General features: G+C 41.4%; 1 protein-coding gene across 1 annotated transcript in view; it reads right to left on the bottom strand.

The window, feature by feature from the left end:
- Positions 1–21,475, bottom strand: part of LOC109041460 (sodium-independent sulfate anion transporter) — a 57,944-nt gene that overhangs the window by 16,278 nt on the left and 20,191 nt on the right. The window contains exons 2-5 of the mRNA XM_019057824.2: positions 4,549–4,925; positions 3,479–3,674; positions 749–969; positions 32–209 (exon numbers count right to left, since the gene is read on the bottom strand). Of these exons, the coding sequence (XP_018913369.2) occupies positions 32–209; positions 749–969; positions 3,479–3,674; positions 4,549–4,925 (972 nt within the window). The remainder of the gene's footprint in view (positions 1–31; positions 210–748; positions 970–3,478; positions 3,675–4,548; positions 4,926–21,475) is intronic.

Raw genomic sequence — 21,475 nt, 5'->3', positions numbered from 1 at the left:
ATACATAAATTCAAGAAGTAAATTAACTTACTAGACAAAGCAAACGGAGCGCTTCCGTTTTTCTGGACAAAAATGAAGGCCATGACTGAGCAAAACAATACAACAATAATATTACGACTAGTTGAGATGAACCACAGAATATTGGCCAGATACTTTTGTCCCGTGGTTGGGTTTTCGTTCGCACCGCAAATTTTAAATTCTTTTATTTTCTGGAAATGACAGTAAAGACAGACAAGTTTAATAAACTTCAAAACTCGAAAACCTCAAACGTTAGGTGATACTATCATACACCACAGAAAGTTATGCATAACTTATTCGAATTATAATGACAAGTGTTAAATTAAATGAATTACTAACGTGTGAAGCCATTCTTTTTAATGTTGTGGCCGTTAATAAATGAGCTTTTCAAACTTCAAACGAACTTTTTGATGTTTGTGACAATTTAAAACTATTCCTATAACTAGATATGAGAGACTCTGTGATATCGATGGAATGGACCACTTAAAAAAACAGACCTGAAACATCCCCGTATAATACGTCTCTTTCAAGGAATTCCTCACAAAATATGGTGGTCGCATTAAATATCCAAACCCCACTCCTAAGGGGCTAATTAATTTTCGTTATTCTTTTTCTTTCAATTCTACATCGGAATGAGTTGAATCAAAAATCCCAGTCACGTGTTGGGAATTCACCGCTTGAGTCACTCTCGATTTCTAATTACATAGCAGTGAACTTGAGGAAAACTTACTCTTAGAGTGAAGAGGACGATGAGACAAATGATGCCGAGGCTGGCATCAGCGGGGCTTGTCTCCCCGATATGGATCCTGATCTGGTCCCAAACATCCAAAAACTTTCCAGCAGTAAAATGGAGTCCAAGGAGATCTTTCACTTGAGACGTAGCGATTATGATGGCGGCTGCGGACGTAAATCCGACAGACACAGGTCCTGAGATAAAATCGATGAGGAACCCTGCAAAAAATGGGAAAATTATTTAAACTTCCAGAAAAAATGAGACAGTAAAAGTATTTTTGGAACATTTTTTGTATTCTTGACACATTCAACATTTATAAGAGGTAGGACTAATTTGGCGAGATCAAAAGTAAAGAACTTCCGCTGAAAAAAAGTTCGATCGTATGATTTAAACTTTCGGTGCGAGTCAATCGAACTAAGTATGCGGTTTGTTCTGGCGAGATTTCGGTTCGTAGTATGGAACGTTTCGGTTCTTGCGAATCTAATCGATTCCGTTAAGTCGATGAGTTCAATCTTATGAATTGACTATTCAGTCTGACAACCCGAACAGTTCGATCTGTATGGAACACCAAGACATCAGAATGTACGACCGAACTTTTTTCAGTTTAAAATGAGAGGCTTGGAGGACAAAGCGCATAACTGCAGTCTGTGGGGAAAAAATGATAAATTAATGATTTCAAGTAAAACTAGTCTTAAAGCACATTCTGTAAACAAATTCGCTCCCAAATTCCAATACTTAAGCATCAAAAAGTCAGTTTAAACTTTCTTGACGCCATAAAGATCCATGTAGTTTCGAAAATTGAAACACGCATTTCTTGCGTGGTCCAACAAATTCGACACTAGCTGGTTTTTACTGCATTCAGTATCTTAAAATTTAGTATCATTTCAGAATGAAAGAAGTCGGAAATCTGCGGCGAATCTCGAGCAATCTCATTATGAAATATGCAGAGTTCATCCAGCTTGATCAGAATGTCAGTTTTGTTTGTTTTTAAAATGAGTTGGCTGGCCGAATGCCAAGGAAATTCACGTTTCACTCCAGTTGCTGTAATCAGAGACAGCGATTTGCGGGATGGAAAGAAACCGAATTAGTCTTAATGGGTCAGTGCGTATCATAATCTGGCTCCTTTGCTCATGGAATACGTAATTTGAGACATAAAAGTGACTGAACTCTTTTGCAAAGCTGTCGATTTGTTCATGTCCAGCAAGATCTCGGCTAACTGATGGATGTTTGTTGCAAGCAGCGTTCGGTTAAATTAAAGGGATAATTTTTTGGAGGTATTTTCAAAAGAGCCCCGAATTAAGTGAAGGTACAAGAGATATATTTTACCACGGGATGTGAAATGCAGGGCCGGATTTTCCTACTTGCCGCCCATGGGCCGCCTGTATTTTGCCGCCCCCCTCCTCATTCGTTTTGAAACATACATAAAAACCATCAAGTGAACGTGCCAGCGGGGGAAGGGTGCATAAGACACGTTTACTCGTGTTGAACACATTTTTTGGGAAAGCCCTGTCAACACTACTAGCAAAAGGTCCCGGAACTTTGCGCGAAAGTCAAGTTTCGTAAACCTATCTCTAATTGACAAGGCCTTCCATCCATGAGAAATGAACGAAAAAATTATGAAAGAACAAACACAAAATTTGATTTAATGATTTTAACTTCCGCCGCCGCGCCGCGCCGACCGCACCGTGTTTGGCGCAATGCGTGAAGTATTCACGCAGTCTTGTAGGCGCTATGCGTTTCACGCTGGTCTTACTGTGTTTACCGCAATGCGTGAAGTATTCATGCATTCTTGTAGGCGCTATCCGTTTCACGCTGACCGCAATGACCGCACTGTGTTTGATGCAATGCGTGAAGTATTCGTGCAGTCTTGTAGGCGCTGATATGTGTTACATGCCGATCGCCGCGCCGATGACTTCTCCTTTTCATCTCAAGTCCTCGTCATCATTTCTCCCTAAGTTGCGCCGTTCCAGGCCAAATTGTGTGTTTGGTTTCTCTCTTAACGCGACTAATTAAAGGCGCTGTCTCTTGTATCACTGAGAGACGACAAAATTTGAAATTACTATACTCTCAGGAAATGAGAGATTTTCTATCCTTTTCTCGTTTGTATTTTTTTTTCTAAATCCGATTTTTTTTACACCTACATTTAAAAAAATTGCAAAATTTGCCGCCCCCTAGATTTGCCGCCATGGGCCGCGGCCCATGTGGCCACCCGCCACCCCCTTAATCCGGCCCTGGTGAAATGGTATGTATGAAATCTTGAACTAATATATTGAATGAAACTTTTGCATTGCCAAATCCCAAAAGCGTAAAAAAATTTAAAGCTTACATTTTCACTTTTCCCTCAACTCTCACTGATACACTAAAAATGGAGGAACTATATATGTATATAATAAATAACAATGGAAGGTCATTTTAAGACATTTTATCCTACTTGGACTTTTAGACTTTATCCTACATTTCATCGAACGGAAAGTCCTCGAGGTTGCCTCGAAGTTGGACTTGAAAGCTTATATTTAAGATTTCAAAAGTGTTTTAAATTCTCTCAAGAGCGGCCGCAACTTTCCCCCTCAACAGAAATTTGCAGCTTGTGGACCTTGGAAATTCATTTTATCAATGCCTTGAAAACCTTGAAGAATTGTCTCCGCAAATATGAATCTCAATAGAACATCGATTGTTGAATAGGCGCGCAACAGAACAGAATTCATTTATCCAAATAGAGCAACTTACCAAACTGAAACGTTCCCATTAGTAACTGTACGATACCAGTCCAAAAACACAGCAAGATAGCAAACTCAGGACCCAAGCCGTGTAAGTTCTCTCGAGTTAGGATAGCCATGATGGCTGTTGGACCGATGGGACTGTCTTTACTGCTTCCAAAAATTGTGTAGACAAAACATGCCATGAAGGACGAATACAACCCATACTGAAACATCAGAAGGTTAGTAAATTAGAGACTCTCAGAGAGACCGTATCCGCAGAGTTAGATTCTCTTTTGAATTTTTTTTTTCCTTTTTAAGAAAAATTACCAAAGGACTTGAGTAATGGTCAAATCTACTAAGCAGATGCCGCACTGTGAAGGTTTGTGGCTGATACAGTTTTCAGGGGATGTTATGGAGCTGAGTTATGTTTGCTAAACCCAGAGCGAATGTCTTACAGATAATATTGCCTTCATTTCATCCACCTGCAACCCCATATCACACCACTCTAACAATGAGTGTCAAAATAGTAACATCGCAGATGTAGCAATTAAGCTGATACTTACAGCGCGTTGCGAGAGGTTCATACAACTTTATTTTACCCAGCATATGAAAAAAGACGCACAAGAAGAAAAAGGAGAAGAATAACAGGAGAAACAAGAAGCAGAAGGGGAGGACATGAGGGATAGGTATATTAAGAGGAAGGTGAGTTAAAGGAGAATTAAGAAGGCAAACGGAAGATAGAGAGGAAGGAAGGCAGGAAAAGAGAAAGAGGTAGTGAAATGTGAGAAAAAATGAAGAAGGGGAAGAAGAGGAAGAAGAATTTTTATTTTTCGTCGTTTTTTCTTCTTTCCTCGTTCTCTCCTTCTGCTTTCCATTCTTCTTTCTCCTCTCCTTTTTCTGCCTCCTCTTTTCTTTTAACTACTCCTACACTTCCGGGTGCTGGAGCCGTAGCTTTAACTGCTCCGGATGCCACGCCCGGATGATACGGGTAGCATCGTCTATGTAGCCCGTGTGTACGGCTCCCTGTGCTTTTTCAGTGTATGCGCAAGAGTAACCCCCTATGCGGAAAAAGCCTTATGGCTGTGGGTGATGAGGTACCTGAGGCGGGAGGCCGGCGACGTTGGCGAAGGCGATGGCCTGGGGGATGATGGTGAGTCCGACGGTGATGCCGGCGACGAGATCGGAGAAGGCCGAGTCGGCGGTGTAGTGGGGGAGCCACGAGAGGATCGGCACCCGCTTCAAAAGCACCTTCCGCGAGCAGATCTTGCGCACCCGCTCCTCCGCCCAGTCCTCCACCTGCGAGTACAGGAGGCTGCTCTTCCGCCTACCCTTCCGCCCGTCGTCCCCGCACCCGCCCCCGCTCCCGCTCCCGGGGCTCAGCGCTGGAAGTCGTGGTGGAGGCGGCCCCGCCCCCGCCGACCCCGGTGACGTCGCCCTGTGACATTTGTGCTCGTACAGCGTCACCGCCGTCGTACCTGCAACACCATAAAAAGCAACGTGAGACGCTGTTCGGCCCAATGAGAACATAGGCTCTACAATGAGTTCAAACTAAAATGCATTCAATTTGGCATTAATGGACCACTAGATAAGGTACGAATTTCAGCATTCTGATACATGTTTCTTAACCAAAATTTCACGTAGAACACGATGCACACAACGAAATTTACCGAAATTAACTCCTTACGAAGATTTTAATGATTCTTGATGCGTGAATTCAAACCACCCGCTCATGAAAACTCAATGCTCTACGTGATTCACATCGCGCGCTAAACGTTATCATGACAGTCTTTACGATATACAAATCTGGCAACCTCAATCTTGACACTTTGGCTCAGCTGTAGCAAATTGCTTACAGTTTGAACAACACATGGTGGGAAATGAACATTACTCGATTGAGGAGCTTGTTGAAACCGTTGTAGTGCGCGATTTGACTTACGTAGACCTTTGAGTTTCTCGTCAGCGGGCAGCTCAAATTCCTCGTGACCAATGTGAAATAAAAACGTTGATATCTTTGTTAGGAGTTGGTTTCAGTCATTTTAGTTGCGCGAATCGTGTTCTGCGTGAAATTTTGGTTAAGAAACATGTATCAGAATGCTTAAATTCGTACCTTGTCTAGTGGCCCATTGGACATATTTCTGATAAACGGAACAAGAGACAGGCGGGAAAGAAGGGGTGTGCTCCTTAGTCGAGGGCCATAAGAATGAATGGGAATTATAAAGCGCCAGTTGCGTCAGCGTCGACGACACAGACAAGAGACCCTCCACTGGCCTTTTGCCGCCAGGTGGAAGCTTTTACTTTCGGGGATTCAACACTTCCTCATGGACAATTATAAGGGAGCAACATTCACCACTCTTAATTCGGCTGTTGACCTACCTACACGGTGGATGATGAGCTTCGGGTGACGTCATGAGCCAAACAGTTTTCCCCAGTGGCTTGTTTGCGAAACGAAACTGCCAACACGTTGTTGAACATCAACCATGTAGGTAAGTCAACAGTAGAATGCTGAAGAAACTTGTTTGGCTCATAACGACATCCGAAGCTCATCATCCACCAATGAAGGTAATTCAACAGCTGAAAAAAGAGTGATGACTGTTGCTCCCTTGTTATTTTCAATAAGGAAGTGTTGAATTCCCGAAAGTATGAAAGCTTCGACCTGTCGCCAAGAGGCCAGTAGAGAGTCTCTTCTCTCTGGACGGGAGCGACGACGCCCCCGTTGCTGAATCTTTGACTCATGAGCCCTGTCCAGAGCGCTCTTGTCACATAGTTCCGTTTGACAGAATCCACAATCCCACGTTTACATTTTTTCTTACGCACCTTTGTAGAGTACACCCCATATTCCCCACTCGTCTGAGTAAGAAAAGACATAGGAAAAATTGATAGCAAACACGAAGGAATATAACTCACATGCATGATCAATGGTGAATGAGGTAGGATAATTTCCCCCTTTTGCTCCTTTCCCCCCTCCCCCTGGAACACCCCCCTCTAGTGTGCGGAATTCCCGAACATATTGCCATGCGATTCGATTAAGCATTTAACATCAGACATTCTTCACTGTTAAGAGGAAAACAGGAATGTATTTTTCAGGCCGGCCGCAGACTTAAATCGCGGCTTGAAACCCCGGCTGCTTCTCTCGGGGCCCCAATCTTGAGCCGTACTGCCTCGCTAGGGAAGAACGACGTATGAACCTTCAGAGGCTGCCAGATTTCCTTTGATAAAATAAAAATTTCCAGGAAAATGTTTGGTCAGTTTTGTTTTAATTTTCCAGCGGATAAGATTCTCAAATTAATCTCAGGGACCCGAACATTTCAATATTGAATATTTATAACGTTTCTAGAGATTCAATATTTTAACGGGAGAAATTTGGCAACGTCTGAACGTACATACGTTGTTTTTCCTCAGCACGGCAGGGGGGGGGGGGGGGGGTGCCGCGGAATGAGACAAAAAGACCCGCCTCATTGTCCGACGGCGGTGACGGCGAAAATCGAAACCGCGGGAGACGCGCATGCGCTCTCATGGCCCGTATTTTTTCAGCGCTCGACGGGGGACCGCGTGCCCCGCTCGGGCCCGGCCTGGGGGGGGGGGGAGCGAGGGGGCTCGCGGGCTAAGGTCAAGGTGACCGTCTGCGTCTCGCGACGTCCGATTGATGCTCAGTCAAGCGGCTCCGGCGCAGCATCCGGCGCAATTGCAATGGACCAATTGCAGATGCAACATGCAGCGAGGATGGCAGCTCGGATGCCGGCGCATCGCCTCGTGTTCCAGCCATCGGCCGGCTCAATCTCTTCCGAACATATTACTTTGTGCGGGTAAAACGACATCAAGAGGGCCTCTATTAGCAGGCTCATTGTTGAAATTGATAGGCAAAGCTATAGACGAAGAGGACATAATGGGTATGGAGTGCTCCTATTGCTATAAGTTAGTCTATTATATCTACCTCTCATCGCAACCAACCGCTTCCACCAATAGGATCCCTCCATATCCTCGTATATTTGTCTATAGCTTTGTCTACCGATTTCGACCGCAGTCTGACTGTTGAAATTGATAGACAAAGCCATGGACAAAAAAGTCGAAAGGTATTTGAGGGGATCCCAATGGTGGAAGCGGGTGGTTGCGATGGACAAAGGAGGTAGATAATAGACTAGCTAACGGCAACTCACGAGGGTCCCTTTAGTTAGTCCTCATTTACCCCCTTAGTCTATGAGAGCCACCCAAATTAACCAATAGGATTGCTCCATACTCATTATGTCCTCTTTGTCTACAGTTTTGTCTATCATTTTCAACAATCAGCCCGTTGGCCTCTCAAAACGTAAGAGTAGTAGTGAGACTCTTTTAAGGGTGATGTCATTCTCTTTCAAACTGCATACAAGGAAAATGGCTGTGTGTGTTTTTTTTCTTTCTTTTTTTTTCTTTTAATGTCCAGAAAGGGACAAAAATTCTATTTGTGGGCTCCCGACAAAAGAGAGGAGTTTTTCTAACTTAACACTTAAAAAGATTTACCAGACGTAATGCGAATATTCTAACACCGAATGCTAACATCGTCGACGACTTCTCGAGGAAGTCCTCTAAAACTCATTTGGGGAAAACGGGAAGAGAGGGGGAATCTCGATTCCTGTACGCGCTTCCACTAATTCCAAGAAAAGTATGAATTTTTGAGAAACACTTTTGCTGAACCGTCTCTTATTTAAAGTGGCCAGTGTGGAGGATCGAGAATATTTCTGCGTGTCGTTCGAGAGTGACGCCTAAAAACCGAGTTTAGGCTGGTACCTGCGCGGAGGTCTCAGCCCTAACCGGGTAGGTAAAATTGCTTTACCTCAACCCCCATAGGGGCAGGCCCGGCGCGGGTGGAGCCAAAACCTACTTGCTTCAGGGTTCAGCCCTACTTGGTAAGGGCTGGACTCTGTCCAGGTAGGGCTGGACCCTATCCGCGAAGGGCCTGCCCCTGTGGGGTATGAGGTAAAGCAATTCTACGGCCCAGCCCTAATCTCGTTTTTTCAGTGAGGATAGGAAAAAGGTGACATTAATGAGAGGGTGTTTTAACTCATCTGAAATTTGCGAAGATCTCTCTTCCTTTGTTTCTTGCTTCGTTCCTTTCATATCGAAACAAGGCTTTTGAACTGCTAATTTCAATTGATAGGGCATGCTTCATACTCACGATGAGACCAAAGTAACCTAGACGCCTTCATTTCTTTTACACGCAACACGGACATCCCTACTGGAATAGTTGCATCCACGTTTCGTATAGTTGCGCGTTGGTATCCCTTCACGGCGCGGCGGCATTGGCTGAGAGACTTTAACGCAACGTTAGAAACGTGTGCCGTGATCAATTGTAAAAGCTTGTACGTCTCTGATCGATTACAAAATTGCTTTACTCGCAAAAAAACCTAGATTTTTTGGAATTCCAAGATGATTAACAAAGCGAGTTTTCTTGTTTCACTCGCTCATTCGCAATTTTAGCGCTTACGTGATTCGGAAAATAATTGCTTTAATTTTGAACAGTGTGTTGAGTGAACACCACACGATGTGCACACTTTCTCACAGGGCACCAAGAGTCTAGGCACGGCTCTTATCTCTATACTATAAGCTCCAAGACCTCCTAATTTTGCGAAACTGGTAACGCTTAGTTCCAGCGTTCTACCGGGCCGATTTTCATGATTTTTGCGGTTATCGACGGGTAATTGTCTCTAGATAAGCCAACTCTTTTCAGATTTTCAAAATATGGCCCAGGTTTTTTTATATTACGTGGTAAAGTTGCGAATTCTCCCATTTAAACAATGTAAATTTACACTTTTTGTCATAGTTCGTTTGAGCGTTCTACCGGCCCGATTTCCATGATTTTTGCGTAAATCGACAGGTAATAGGCCTTAGATGAGCCCGCTGTAATCAGATTTTGGAAAAAGGACCCAGGTTTTTTTAAAATCACGTTATAAAAGTGAGTGAGTTTACAGAATGCTCCGGTACTGCTACCGCTATGCGCGGGAGGATGCGCAGTGGTCGAGGAGGTTGCGCAGTAGCTGTGTAGCCTGCGCATCAGCTCTACACTTATCTACACAAGATTCGCCCCCACACAACGCATGTCGAGCGGTGGCCGAGTCGTCTAAGACGTCGAAGGCGTCCTCTTTAAAATCGGTGTGGGTTCCGATCCCCGACTCATGATATCTTAATTATTACCTGACTATCATTGTTCATCATTGTTTTACTGCAATATTTCATCAAGCAGTCATTCCAAAATGCGTCCTTTTAATTTTAAAGTAATTTTAAGTAAAGTTTAAAATTAAAGTATACCTCATATCGTAATTTTTTATGGGAAAAATAAAACGAACACTGATAGAAGGGTAAAAATAGGGCCGCGAAGCGGCCCATTGATGGCGCGGAGCGCCTTCGGGGGGTTGGGCCGCGTAGCGGGCAGGGGGCGTAGCCCCCTAGTATCATTGTAAAGAGACAGTGACCACAGGTGGGAGAACCTGCCGACAGCAACGCCCTCCAGCGCGAATGAGGAGCGGCTTACGTAAATCATCGTGAAAAAGTTGGGCGTCGATGCAGAAGGTGCAGGGCGGCGGCGACGCGACGCGGGAGTGCGATATTGCATGGCGTCGCGGTTCTCTAGCGCGTGGAGTCGTGCATTGGCGGTCACTGTCAACGGTTCAAGGTCCAGCGATTTGGATTCCCGACCTACGACGACGACGGCGACGTCATGGATCCGACGAAAGTCACGGGACGGGGCACTTGCCGCACCGCCATGCGTCACGCCTCCGGGCCCGCCACTTCGCGTGGCGTTGCATTCCAGGTCCCTCGGCGGGGCGGGGTGACGTCATCACTTAGAAAATAATTTTACGCGCGCAATTTTCCCATTTTTTTGTTGTAAAAGCCGGGCTAAAGATGATTTTATTACACTGAAAAAAAGTAACGGGCTGTGTAGACATACCGTCCGTTCCGGGCTCAGAGGCCGAAAGTTCCGGGTGCTGGAGCCGTAGCTTTGATTGCTCCGGGTGCTACGCCCAGAACTTTCGGTCTCAGAGCCAAAAACTGAGTGTATGTTTGTATAACCTGTAAGTATGGCTTCTACGGACGGAATTTTCAATCAGTGCACAGCTCCTATCCCTAACTTCACCTACGCACAGTGGAACAAGTCAATGGGAGCAGTCGGAAAAAATTGGAAACTTTAAAAGCTCATAACTCCACTATTACAAACCGCTGAGGTCTTGAAAATGGTCCCATTGGTTTTCTCGTGAAAATTTACTAAGTACAAAAGGGACTCCTCAAACTTTAAAATGTCACGAGATAAACATCCTTTTTTTCGTAACCATGAGAAGACTTCCATCTATTTCGCACTATCTACTAAAAAAACATCTAAATTTATAGTTTTAGTAGAAATAATTCGTGCCAGACCTCTCCCGCTGACTCGATTCACCAAGCGACGGTAGACGGTCACCGAAAAAAAGAAACAAGGCATGCTCTCTGTCACAAGAGACCCTGTGGTTATAGCTCATCGTTTTCCTTCTATGCCAGCAAGAACCTGCCAGTTTCAACCAATAGAATTGATCGATTTTTCCGTTGTCTTCTCTGTCAATCGCTTTAATTGTCTATCGAATTCAATTATCAGCCCGCTGTAAGAGCGGACCAGCGGAATTCTACATTACAAAGTTGACTTCGCTCTGACGAAATGAATTATTCTCCGTATTCATATCACTCGGTCTTTTGGGGGCACACTATAAGCTCCGGTTTAAGAGACACGCTCATGATTTCACTTTGAAACTTCCAACAGTGTGACCACCAGCCACTGCACTGCTGCACATCCCCCGAACTTGGCTTGACTATCAATCAATTTCTTTCATGCGGTGTATTTTCGATTTACAATACATATGCCGTTTGATTTACTAAGAAACACGGCGATGCCTCTGCTTTCCTCGAAACTAATTTAATCCGCGATTATTTATCATTGAATCCATCACATCATCATATTTATCACATAGTCAATTTGGTATCACCCTCTTGAAATCCTCGCGAAAGGTCAATTTTTGGCATCTTTGGGCGTTTCTTTCACAAAATGATGCATAATTAACATCTCTCAGCTTTTGTATTGTCATCTCATTTTATTATATTTCTCACCTAAAGGCATTTTTCGTGTGACTGTATCACATTTGAGCGTATTTAAATCCAAAGAAACTATATTTATTGTGACATGAGCTCTGTCTCGCATGTATGGATATGGATCATAGGACTCATGTCACAGTGGATGTAATTTCTTTTGATTTAAATACGTCCATTTAATGTTGTAATGTGGAGAAGGATAGGATAATACAAAAGAGCAACTGAGAATTAAAATAGAAATAAAATTCTTAATTATAGGATGATCCTATATTTTCCAGCATCGGTATTTTTCCTGGGTTTTATTTCGCTCGAGTGATTCACCACTCACTGATTTTCGAGTATAAATTTCTCCGCAGCAGAGACTTCGTGACTTCACAATTATAAAGAAGCTCTGGAATCTTCCGAAAGATTCGGGAAACTGCTTGTTCTGCGAATCGATTCTATTTAGGGTGTCATGACCATTATCATCGGTGGAAAAATCTAAGGCACCTAAATTGACCTATTTGAATCGTGTTGATTCCATTCTCGCGATATTTTTGTCAATGGAATGTCTTTTGCTAAAACTGATGAGGGATGAATGCTAAATTTATGTGAAGCGCGGCACGAAATAATGTCAAACTTTCTCAATAATACATCGTTCAGCTGTTCACTCGCTTGCGAATGCTTTCCGTTGAATCACTTATTTACGAAAAAACATAAAATCATCTTACGGAATCTGAGGACTATCTTAGGCTAATACGAGACTCAAGTACACGCAAGACGCGCTCGGTTGTTAATGCTCTTGGAAGCCGGAATAAAATTGTATCGTCACCCTCCGGCCGAAGTATCACAAGCGCCATGCGACGTTTCAAAATTTCCGCCGCCAATTTATTTTTCTATACATAGAAATTGTTGGTTGAATGTGTTTGAAAATACTGAATTTTATCGGTAGTATACAAAGAAAATTCAGCGAAATTTTCGGATAGCTTCGTTGAACAATTCCTCTGTAAAAAAATAAAATGGAGGCGGAAATTTTCAAACGTTGCATGGCGCTTGTGATAGTTTGGCCTCAAGGTGACGCTACGTTTAACCACATAGGTACTTCGCGAGCAAAGTAATTTTATTTCTCCAATGGGACCCTGGTGAGAATACGTTCAAAATAAATCGGCGTTGAATTATTTTTCTCTTATTTTAAATGGAAAATCCTCATTTTTTATTCCTATCCACAAAAGCAAGATAGGGACGACAAGACATGGCGATATGAATAATAGACGTAAAATTCAATTGCAAAAGGGGCAGAGTTGAAAATTTAAAAATCCGTGAGGTGCCGCAAAATGATTCATTTTACATCACCACGGTGACGAGAGTGAATCGAGATGACTTTCTAGGAAAATTTCATCACTATAAATATTCCTCAAATTCGAAGTTGAGATACTTTCCTTGTTTATTTTTAAAGGAAAAGCCGTGTCATGTTTTCTTCATAAAGTAAAAGTCAGAGAGATATGTATAGCTGTTTAGTATAATGCTTCAGCAATTCACTTATAAAAAGGTTAAAGTTGCGAAACGTTAAAAACTCAACTTCAAGAATTGTCCTTGCATAATGCAGCTTTGGAATTGACAAAATGCAGGAAAATTGGAAAGTCCTTGGATCACCTCAAAATAATTATCTTACCTAACAAGGGTGACACGAATGGATCGATTGTCTGCAAAAAAATTCCTCGCAGCTTAGTTCCATTGAGAACGTATGGACAAAATTTATTGTGAGTGCATCAAAGTCGCATCAAGTTTGAATCGGGAAAAAGAGATTTGAAGTTGTATTCCTCCATAGGACTTAGTGTTTGGGACGGGTTTTAACCACTATTTTCTGTTTCAAAATAAATCTCCTGGACTTTGAATTTTTACAGGAGATTCACAACAGTATAATTCAAACCTGTTACTGAATCATCTCCCCAGCCCGCGGCTAAATGCGACCGTATGCGTTTCTTATAAACTTAGTTCAATTGCAGGACAACATTTTTAAAAAATGGCCTCCGCCATTTATGCGCGGCGCTTCGCGCCGCGTACCGGCGCTACGCGCCGGCATTTGGGGGGCTTCGCCCCCCCATCCGCTTAGCGGATTGGTGCGGGGACCGCACGGGACTTTCTCGCTCGAGCCGGCGCTTCGCGCCGGCATAGACACTTTTACTGGAATATTTAGAAAAATACTGCCAATTTTACAAAATCATAAAGTTTGATTGGAATTTTGATCACAGGATAATAGTTATGAAATTTTTATTCAAACCATTGAACTTCATTGTAAATGTCTTCGCGATATGTGGTGAATTCATATATTCGGACTCGACTTGTTGATTTTATGAGGCATCTTCAATTAAATATGTAATTGATTAACTAAGTCTCCTGTCAAAGATGGCGATCCGTAAAAATCTTAGCTTTTCTACGATTCATTAGGATCCATTAGATTCATTGACATCATACTTCAGATACGATTTTATATTATAATCTCTCCTTAAGCACGGTCAAAAGCCATCAAATATCTACTTGAATGGGTAGAATGAATATTCGATGTTCAAATAGTCTTAAAACTAAACGGTTTTCGCTTAGCATCTCCCAAATTTTAAATTTGGCGGGCGAATCTACCTGCTGGAAGGTTCACGACACGCCCGCCAGGAGCGCCATCTCCTTACCGCGTATCCCCGTAACTCAAAGCGAAAACAATAGAGAGCGCCATCGACAAACGTCAACGAGAGACAAGTCAACAAACGTCACGTTATAACAATTATAACCTCCTTCATTAACAAGCATTAAATCAGTCATATTTGTGCCGAATTATTACATTATATTTGTGCTTAGTACCTCGTAAAAAGGAACCGCAAAAGATGGAATCTGCCGGGATTCTAAATTCATTAACAACAAACATATTAGTTTTTAATAAAGATCTAAGTGTCAGTTCTTGGCGTTAGCTTGATGATTCATAGTACCTTTGTAATGTGAGTATGTATCTAATTAGTTGTCTAATTTTGCTTTGTGATTACCTACGGAGTAATTTTGGAAATAGTATATGATGCATTATATAATGCATTTGAATTCCTAGGTTTCACCTGACTCAAAGCGTTTGCTGCTATTATCTAGAAGCGCTCCGACTCATTTATCAGAGAATTGAGCGTTTCCTATCGGCCCCTCTGCAATTATGAGATTAGTCCATGAATCCTTTAGGAACTTAAATTAATGACTCAGATGGTGCTTTTGAGCCAACTTTCAAAGAATTAAAGGCATTTTTTCAAAATCTACAGTCCATGAGCTCTCCGTGTGACCGAAGTGCTCTCCTCGCTATATGACGCGTAACCCTTCAATTTTTAGTTTAGTCCAAAGACCTCGTAGGAACTTAAATTAATGAACCAGGTGGTGCTCTGATGCCAACTTTCGAAGAATTGAAGGCATTTTATTTTATTTTTTTTCAAATTTACAGTCCTTGAAAATGAGCTGTTTCGCGGAGCAAAGTGCCCTACTTTTGGGCCTCGTATCTCTTGAATTTTGAGTTTAGTCCAAAGATCTTTTTGGAACTTAAATTAATGACCCAGGTGATGTGCTTGATGCCCATTGTTAAAGAATTAAAGACATTTTTCAAAATTTACAGTCTTTCAAAATGAGCTTTCCGTGTGATTTTGCTAAAAATGGACAATTGAGCGTAGCCCCCCCAAATTTTAGCGTACCTCAAAATCGTTGAACGTGCATAAGGAGACCATAGATATGGTGTCCTGTGCCAATTTTGAATGAAATCGAACAGATAGATTCTGAGATATCGCTGTAGACAGATTTGGGGGACGCCACACGGACGGACACACATTTTTTCAAGTATGGTTATTTTTACTCCTGGGACCTTAAAACGTCTAGAAATGATGAAATTTCAACTTTTTTTTTTTTTTTTTTTTGGAGGATGACAATACTTCCTCTCTACCCTATGGGAGCGAGAAAGTAAAAAAAAATCGTAGATCTTGAAAGCTTTTGCACCCATGTGAGGTGTGATGACTTCAATTCAACGGCGGAAAAAATGAAGGAGGATGAGGTGAGATGTTTTGCGATGATGCATTAAGATCCTTTATCACTTGGCGACTTGCACTCTGAACGTGTCGAGACCAGGACACTGATGTCGATACCTTGTGTGTACTTCATAAATTTCAGTAGGTATAAATGTTTCTTTGAGATTTGTATCTGCAGTTTGACGACGTCGAACCAAGGACGGTGCGGCGGCTAAAACGTCGCGTTTATTAATTTAAAGCGTTACCGACCGTCTGAGGGGAAAACTAGCCGTAAGTCAATTTTTTTACGACGGGCGGCTTAGAGCCTCATACTGGACATGCGCGCGCGCGGTTGCCAAATGAGTGTTCCGCGTGTATCGCCCCTTTCGTAACTCTCTGCTAGCGACGAATGAATGCCTAAAGGTTTCGACTTTTATCAATATTTCATAAAACATTATCAAATTTCATGAAATTCGACACGATGTCCATCGATTTCGGACAAACTTTATCTCATTTTTATTTCATCAAACTTCGCGGTACTGGGTTGAAATCTATCGCTGAAATTGAACTAATTCGAACTGTATCACGACTCGAATCAAATGCTCATCAAAGTTGGTCGAAGTTGCCCTAGTGTGCCGAAAATTGTCGAATTTGACCAAACTGACGTTAAAATATATGAAGCTTTACTAAAATTTCATGAGACTTCCTGAAATTCGTCTAAAATTTTTATGAAAATCTGGATAATTTCATCAGTTTTTCGGTACATCTGAAGCAATTTTTAAAATTATTCCACTGGATCAAATTTTTATCTAACCTCTTAAAAGCTGATCAATTTTTCTCAATCAATAGTTTTTCGGTTTTAGCGAAGCTACGGAATGTCACTCGTGCTTAAAAGGAAATCAGTTCATTAAAACCGTTTAAATACAATTTCAAAAGGTTCACACATGAACGGAGGATATCATATCTATATAACATTAGTAGTCCTCCAGAGTTGCGAATTTTTGCAACTCATTTTCTCTTATTTTGGTGTAAATCTGCCGACGGATGAAAATCGGAAGAGCCTGAGATAATGTCAACAGGTCTGAGTAAAACCGCTCGAACAAGAACGGAGAGTGCGAAAAGAAGCCCCTTATCTTCTCGTGGAACATTACACTTGTCACCTTTCTCTTTCAAGCTAACTAATAGCTAGTTGCAAGCCATAATTCCTGCTCTTTTACATCCCGTTCGCGCCAAAGACAATTTTGCATTGAAAAAATTCGACAGTAAGAGCAAATTAATGCGATTTTGAAGGAGCAGGGCAAGGAGTCCGATTCCTGTCTCGATATTGTTACATTTAATGGACCCCATTCTTGATTAAAAAAACACTCTGGGGTGTTTTAAATTAGAGACTTTTCACGGGCTCATACATATTTTTCAACGAATAAAAAACAAGCAAATAATATCTATAGATCGTATTCGATACATCAAACAGGTGAGATTGTATCGATAGCGATTGGTTCAGCATAGCCCCAAAAGTCCATTTAGAAATCTGACGAAACGGGTCTTTTGTGATGGATTTTTTTTTTTTTTTTGAGTACCAAATGACCATGAGAAGTGAAATTGTTAGGAATTTTCTCATTTTCTGCTTGTTCAACTTAAATCCTAAAATTTTTGTTTGAGGTTATGTTCTAACGATACATCGAACCACAATCGAATACGATCCATTCACTTATTTCTCTCCCTCTCTGGTTTAGCGTTAATCGACTTCTACCTTTTGCGATAAGTTTACAGGGCAGAATTCTGATTTCAGTCACAATTTGGCATAAAGTTGTACTTAGCAAGATCGCGTGTCCTCCCGCTGACAAGAACATAAGGTACTTGTAGAGAGAACATGGACTGGTGAAGTCAGTGCGGAGAGATCAGCATTTTAGCACCGCCATGTAGCGTTGCCAGTCTAAATGGGCATCAGAGCCCATGGTAAGAATTCTGAGACAGTTTTAAAATATGCAAGACCCTTAACAATTTTAAAGCGTTTTCTCTGTTCAGAGACTGTGGAAATAGGCCTGGAGGAAAAAAGGGTTTCATACATCGAAAGCTTGAAAAATTAGAGGCATGCAGAGCAGAACTTTTAAGGATTTAATCGTTAAGGTTCTTCGAGTTTTGAAAATATATCACTATTTCTATTTATTTGGTTATCGAGTGTGCAAGATTATCTCAGCCTCCTCAGTATACCTTTAACGTAATTAGACGAGAAAGTGAGAATTTCGCAGACTTTCATGTGATTTCATCGACAAAATGAAAGTTCTTAAGACATTCTATTCCTAAACACAATTCTAATAAAAAGGTTTCAGTGTCAGGACACCGGACGCAAGGCGAGACCAAAACAATGACAGTTGCGCCTTCATGCAACTATTCCTACTCAAGAGATATCCATTTTGCATGTAGAATAATTGAAGGCGCTATGGCTTACCTTGGGAGTTTACCTAATAGCGTTGCGTGGGAGTTTTAAAGCTTTCTTAAGTGACTGATGTTTGAATGACGAGTGGAGTAGTATACTGTTCATATTTGTTACAATATAACCTGATCAGGCGAATCAATCACGCTGTGCATATAACATCGATCATCTTTTAGCAAGGACTCGCGATTAAACAGTGTGAAGACAAGAACGCACCCGCTAACTCTGGAATCACACATCTTCAGAAATCGCTGCTTGGGGCTGATAACTCCAGTATCCCAGCTGCTTTAACATTAAAATCTTAATAAATGGACCAGTTGCGTTAGGCACTTGCGTAAAACTGTGTTTTGATGTTTTAAACTTACACATTTGCAAAACGTAACAGCATCTCTTAGATCGCCAAGCTCATACGTCCAACATTACCGAAATTATCGCTTTTCGAAAAACAAAGCATAAGCTATTTGTGGTGTTTTCGGTGAAAGATATCGTCGTCAATACTTGACGTGGAAAACTTACAATCTGTACGGATCTCATTAATTTTACCGGTCTTTTATATTAAATAATCAAAACACGATCCCCTGTGACTAGCGTAACCGACCGTCTGTGCGGCATGCTACTTATAATTAACCGATTACATGCCTACAAGTGGACCCAGAACAATATCTAATTGTAAGTTAAAACTCCAATGAAAATAGATGATCGCATGATGTGTTTATTATGTGAAACTCTGCTGGACACAAAGGTTGACGTGCTGCACAAGGATAGAGCAGGAACAAGGACCTCAAGGGTAAAAGTATTTCAATAAATCGAGCAAGAAAACTGCAGAATCTTGAGTGCACTTGAGAGAGTAATCCGAGAAAAGACCAGTGGTCGGCTGACGGGAATAAATCAGGTCAATAGATGTACACGCGAGGATCAGCTTTGTTGCCATGTCACCAAAAAAAATCGTATTTTGGGCTCAAATAATGTGAAAAAAGTCACGAATGTAATCAGTGATGCAGTAGCTCTAAATTTGATCACATCTGAACAATCTTCGATCCCTTTCAATCTATTTTTGAAAAATGGGGAGAGCGGGAGAAATGAATCAGTTGTTCTCAAAAAGAAACAAGTCCATCATTGCATGAGCCTTGGCTTCAATAAAAGGACATGCTATCTGAGACTCATCAAGGAATGTAACTATTCCCTTTTAAAAACAACTGATTCATATGTCCTGGAATGGAAATTCTTGACGAGCAATTTTTTTGTATTTTTTCCATTACTTTAATTTTTCTAAAGTTTTGTCGCCCTCCAAAAGTGAATTGAAACCCCTGGCTGGATTAATAACGAGAATGGATTTCCTGAAATCCAACGATGATCCAATGGTGATTTTACGTCGTCCCCCAGCCTCCAGCGGGGCAACTTATAGAGAATCGATTGCATAATGGAAGGTATATCTACTCTGTCTTGCTGAGAAAGATCGGCTTACGAGCCCTCAAACTTCGCTGAATTTCTTTCAGAACGATTTGAATTTTCTAGGAAAATTGAATATTTTTCTGCGATTTTTTAAATAATTTCGTCCACAATTTAATTTAAAGTATCTGGAAAAAAAGTCGGATTTGACTGTTATTAAATCAGATTTAATGTTCAAACTGAGCAAAATGCATTATTAGGGACCCTTGAGGGTCGCTGAGTCCAGAAATTACAGATACTTCCAAAAAATTCACGTTTTTAAAATTACAGCTCCGTACAGGACCACTGAGCGGCCGGTCGGCGCTCAGTGGGCCTCTAAAATAGCGCTACGGAGCTGTAATTTTAAAAACGTGAATTTTTTGGAAGTATCTGTAATTTCTGGACTCAGCGACCCTCAAGGGTCCCTAATAATGCATTTTGCTCAGTTTGAACATTAAATCTGATTTAATAACAGTCAAATCCGACTTTTTTGCGCGCGAAAATCGGTCGGCGCGCGTTGAGCGGAAACTTCAATCGATCATAACTCCGGAACCGTTCGGTTCCCCAGCTTATACGACCACTCGTTGGATGCGGAAAAAGACGAACAATTTAAAAAACTGGTTTTGGTTCAAATCAAAAAATGTGAAATTTCAGTTTAATTTTGAAAGGAAACATTTATAACAATCTTTACGAGTAAATATTTTACTAGGGGAAATTCGGCATCATCTGCATGTCCATGCAAAAATTCTTTTTAGACGGTCACAGCAGTGTTGGTTTCGGACATGGAGTATACAAGGGGGAATAGGACATCACGCTCGGTGAGGGGTATCGATGTGTCGTTTTCATGGAGCGCTGCCATGCTAAGGAAGAACGCCGTATGAACATTCGAGAGTTGCCAAATTTCCTTAGATAAAATGTTTATTTTTGAGGAAAATTATGAATATTTTTCATTGCAATTTTCAGAAGACTTACCTAGATCAAATTACAAAAAAAATTATCCGAGAAATTGGTAAACAAATATTCAAAACTTTTCCTAAAAATTGGCGATTTGACAGGTGAAATTTGGCAACGCCTGAAGGCTCATACGGCGTTTTTCCTTAGCACGGCAGAGTGACGGTCGCGCCTCGCGCGATCGCACTACCAACTAAATCGCCGCGTCGCGTCGCATTGGTCATTGGCTCGAATGTCATTCAAACGAGTGCACTGTTGCCAGATTGCGAATTTACTTAAATCTCGCTGTCTCCGAATGAGAATGAGAAAAAAAGTTCGATCAGTGAATCATCGCGAGAGAGCAAACTTGCGACGATACACGCCCATATTCGAGGCAAAATTATGAACTTTTCTCGAAAGATTCTGCTTTCTACACGAATATGAGTCAGGCAGTAATAAAACGAAAATTTGGACAGTCTTCAACAATTCTGGGTAAAAAGTTTAAAGATTTCGTTGGTGTATCTTTTTAACGTCGAAAACTTAAAAGTCACTCTGGTTTGGAGTTTTTAGAGGAAAATTAATTTGTGGTGGAATCATTACCAAACTATGCAGACTCTCAAAAAAAAATGCTTAATTTGTGATACAAGAGAGAAAGGACGTATTTTCTGACATTGCCACACATTTTCATTTTTATAAAGAATTCATCATGACCAAAAAATGATAGGTGTATATTTTCAGGCACTGAGCATTTCCCAGTAGCTATAACAATTCTCGGACCGGCGCGCGGCGCGGCGGTGAGACCGCAGAAATGCGTGCCTTGATTTGCGGCTTCGCTGAATTCCTGTCATATCTTAATTTTTACATAAAAAATTAGTGAACCTTGTTTTTTGAAAACTTCAATGGTTTTTCTTCTCTTTGTAAAGAATATTCTGTGAAAATTTCAAGCTTTTTATGATGTCGGTTTGGTCTCATTTGAACGAATAAAATAGAAGCTGATATTTTGAAACACCGGAACCGAGATACGCATTTTTGGAGTTCGATATGCTCACGCAACAACAACAACATGTTGAACTAGTTTTTCAAACGAAATTAATGTTTCAAAACATGGAATGTCCAGATTGCCATAAAACTTGTGTTTCGTGTGAACTTAGAC

The sequence above is a fragment of the Bemisia tabaci genome, chromosome 8, assembly GCF_918797505.1.
Source record: "Bemisia tabaci chromosome 8, PGI_BMITA_v3".
Lineage (NCBI taxonomy): Eukaryota > Metazoa > Arthropoda > Insecta > Hemiptera > Aleyrodidae > Bemisia > Bemisia tabaci.
Note: the sequence above shows the minus strand (reverse complement) of the source record. Positions and strands in the feature narration are given on the sequence as shown.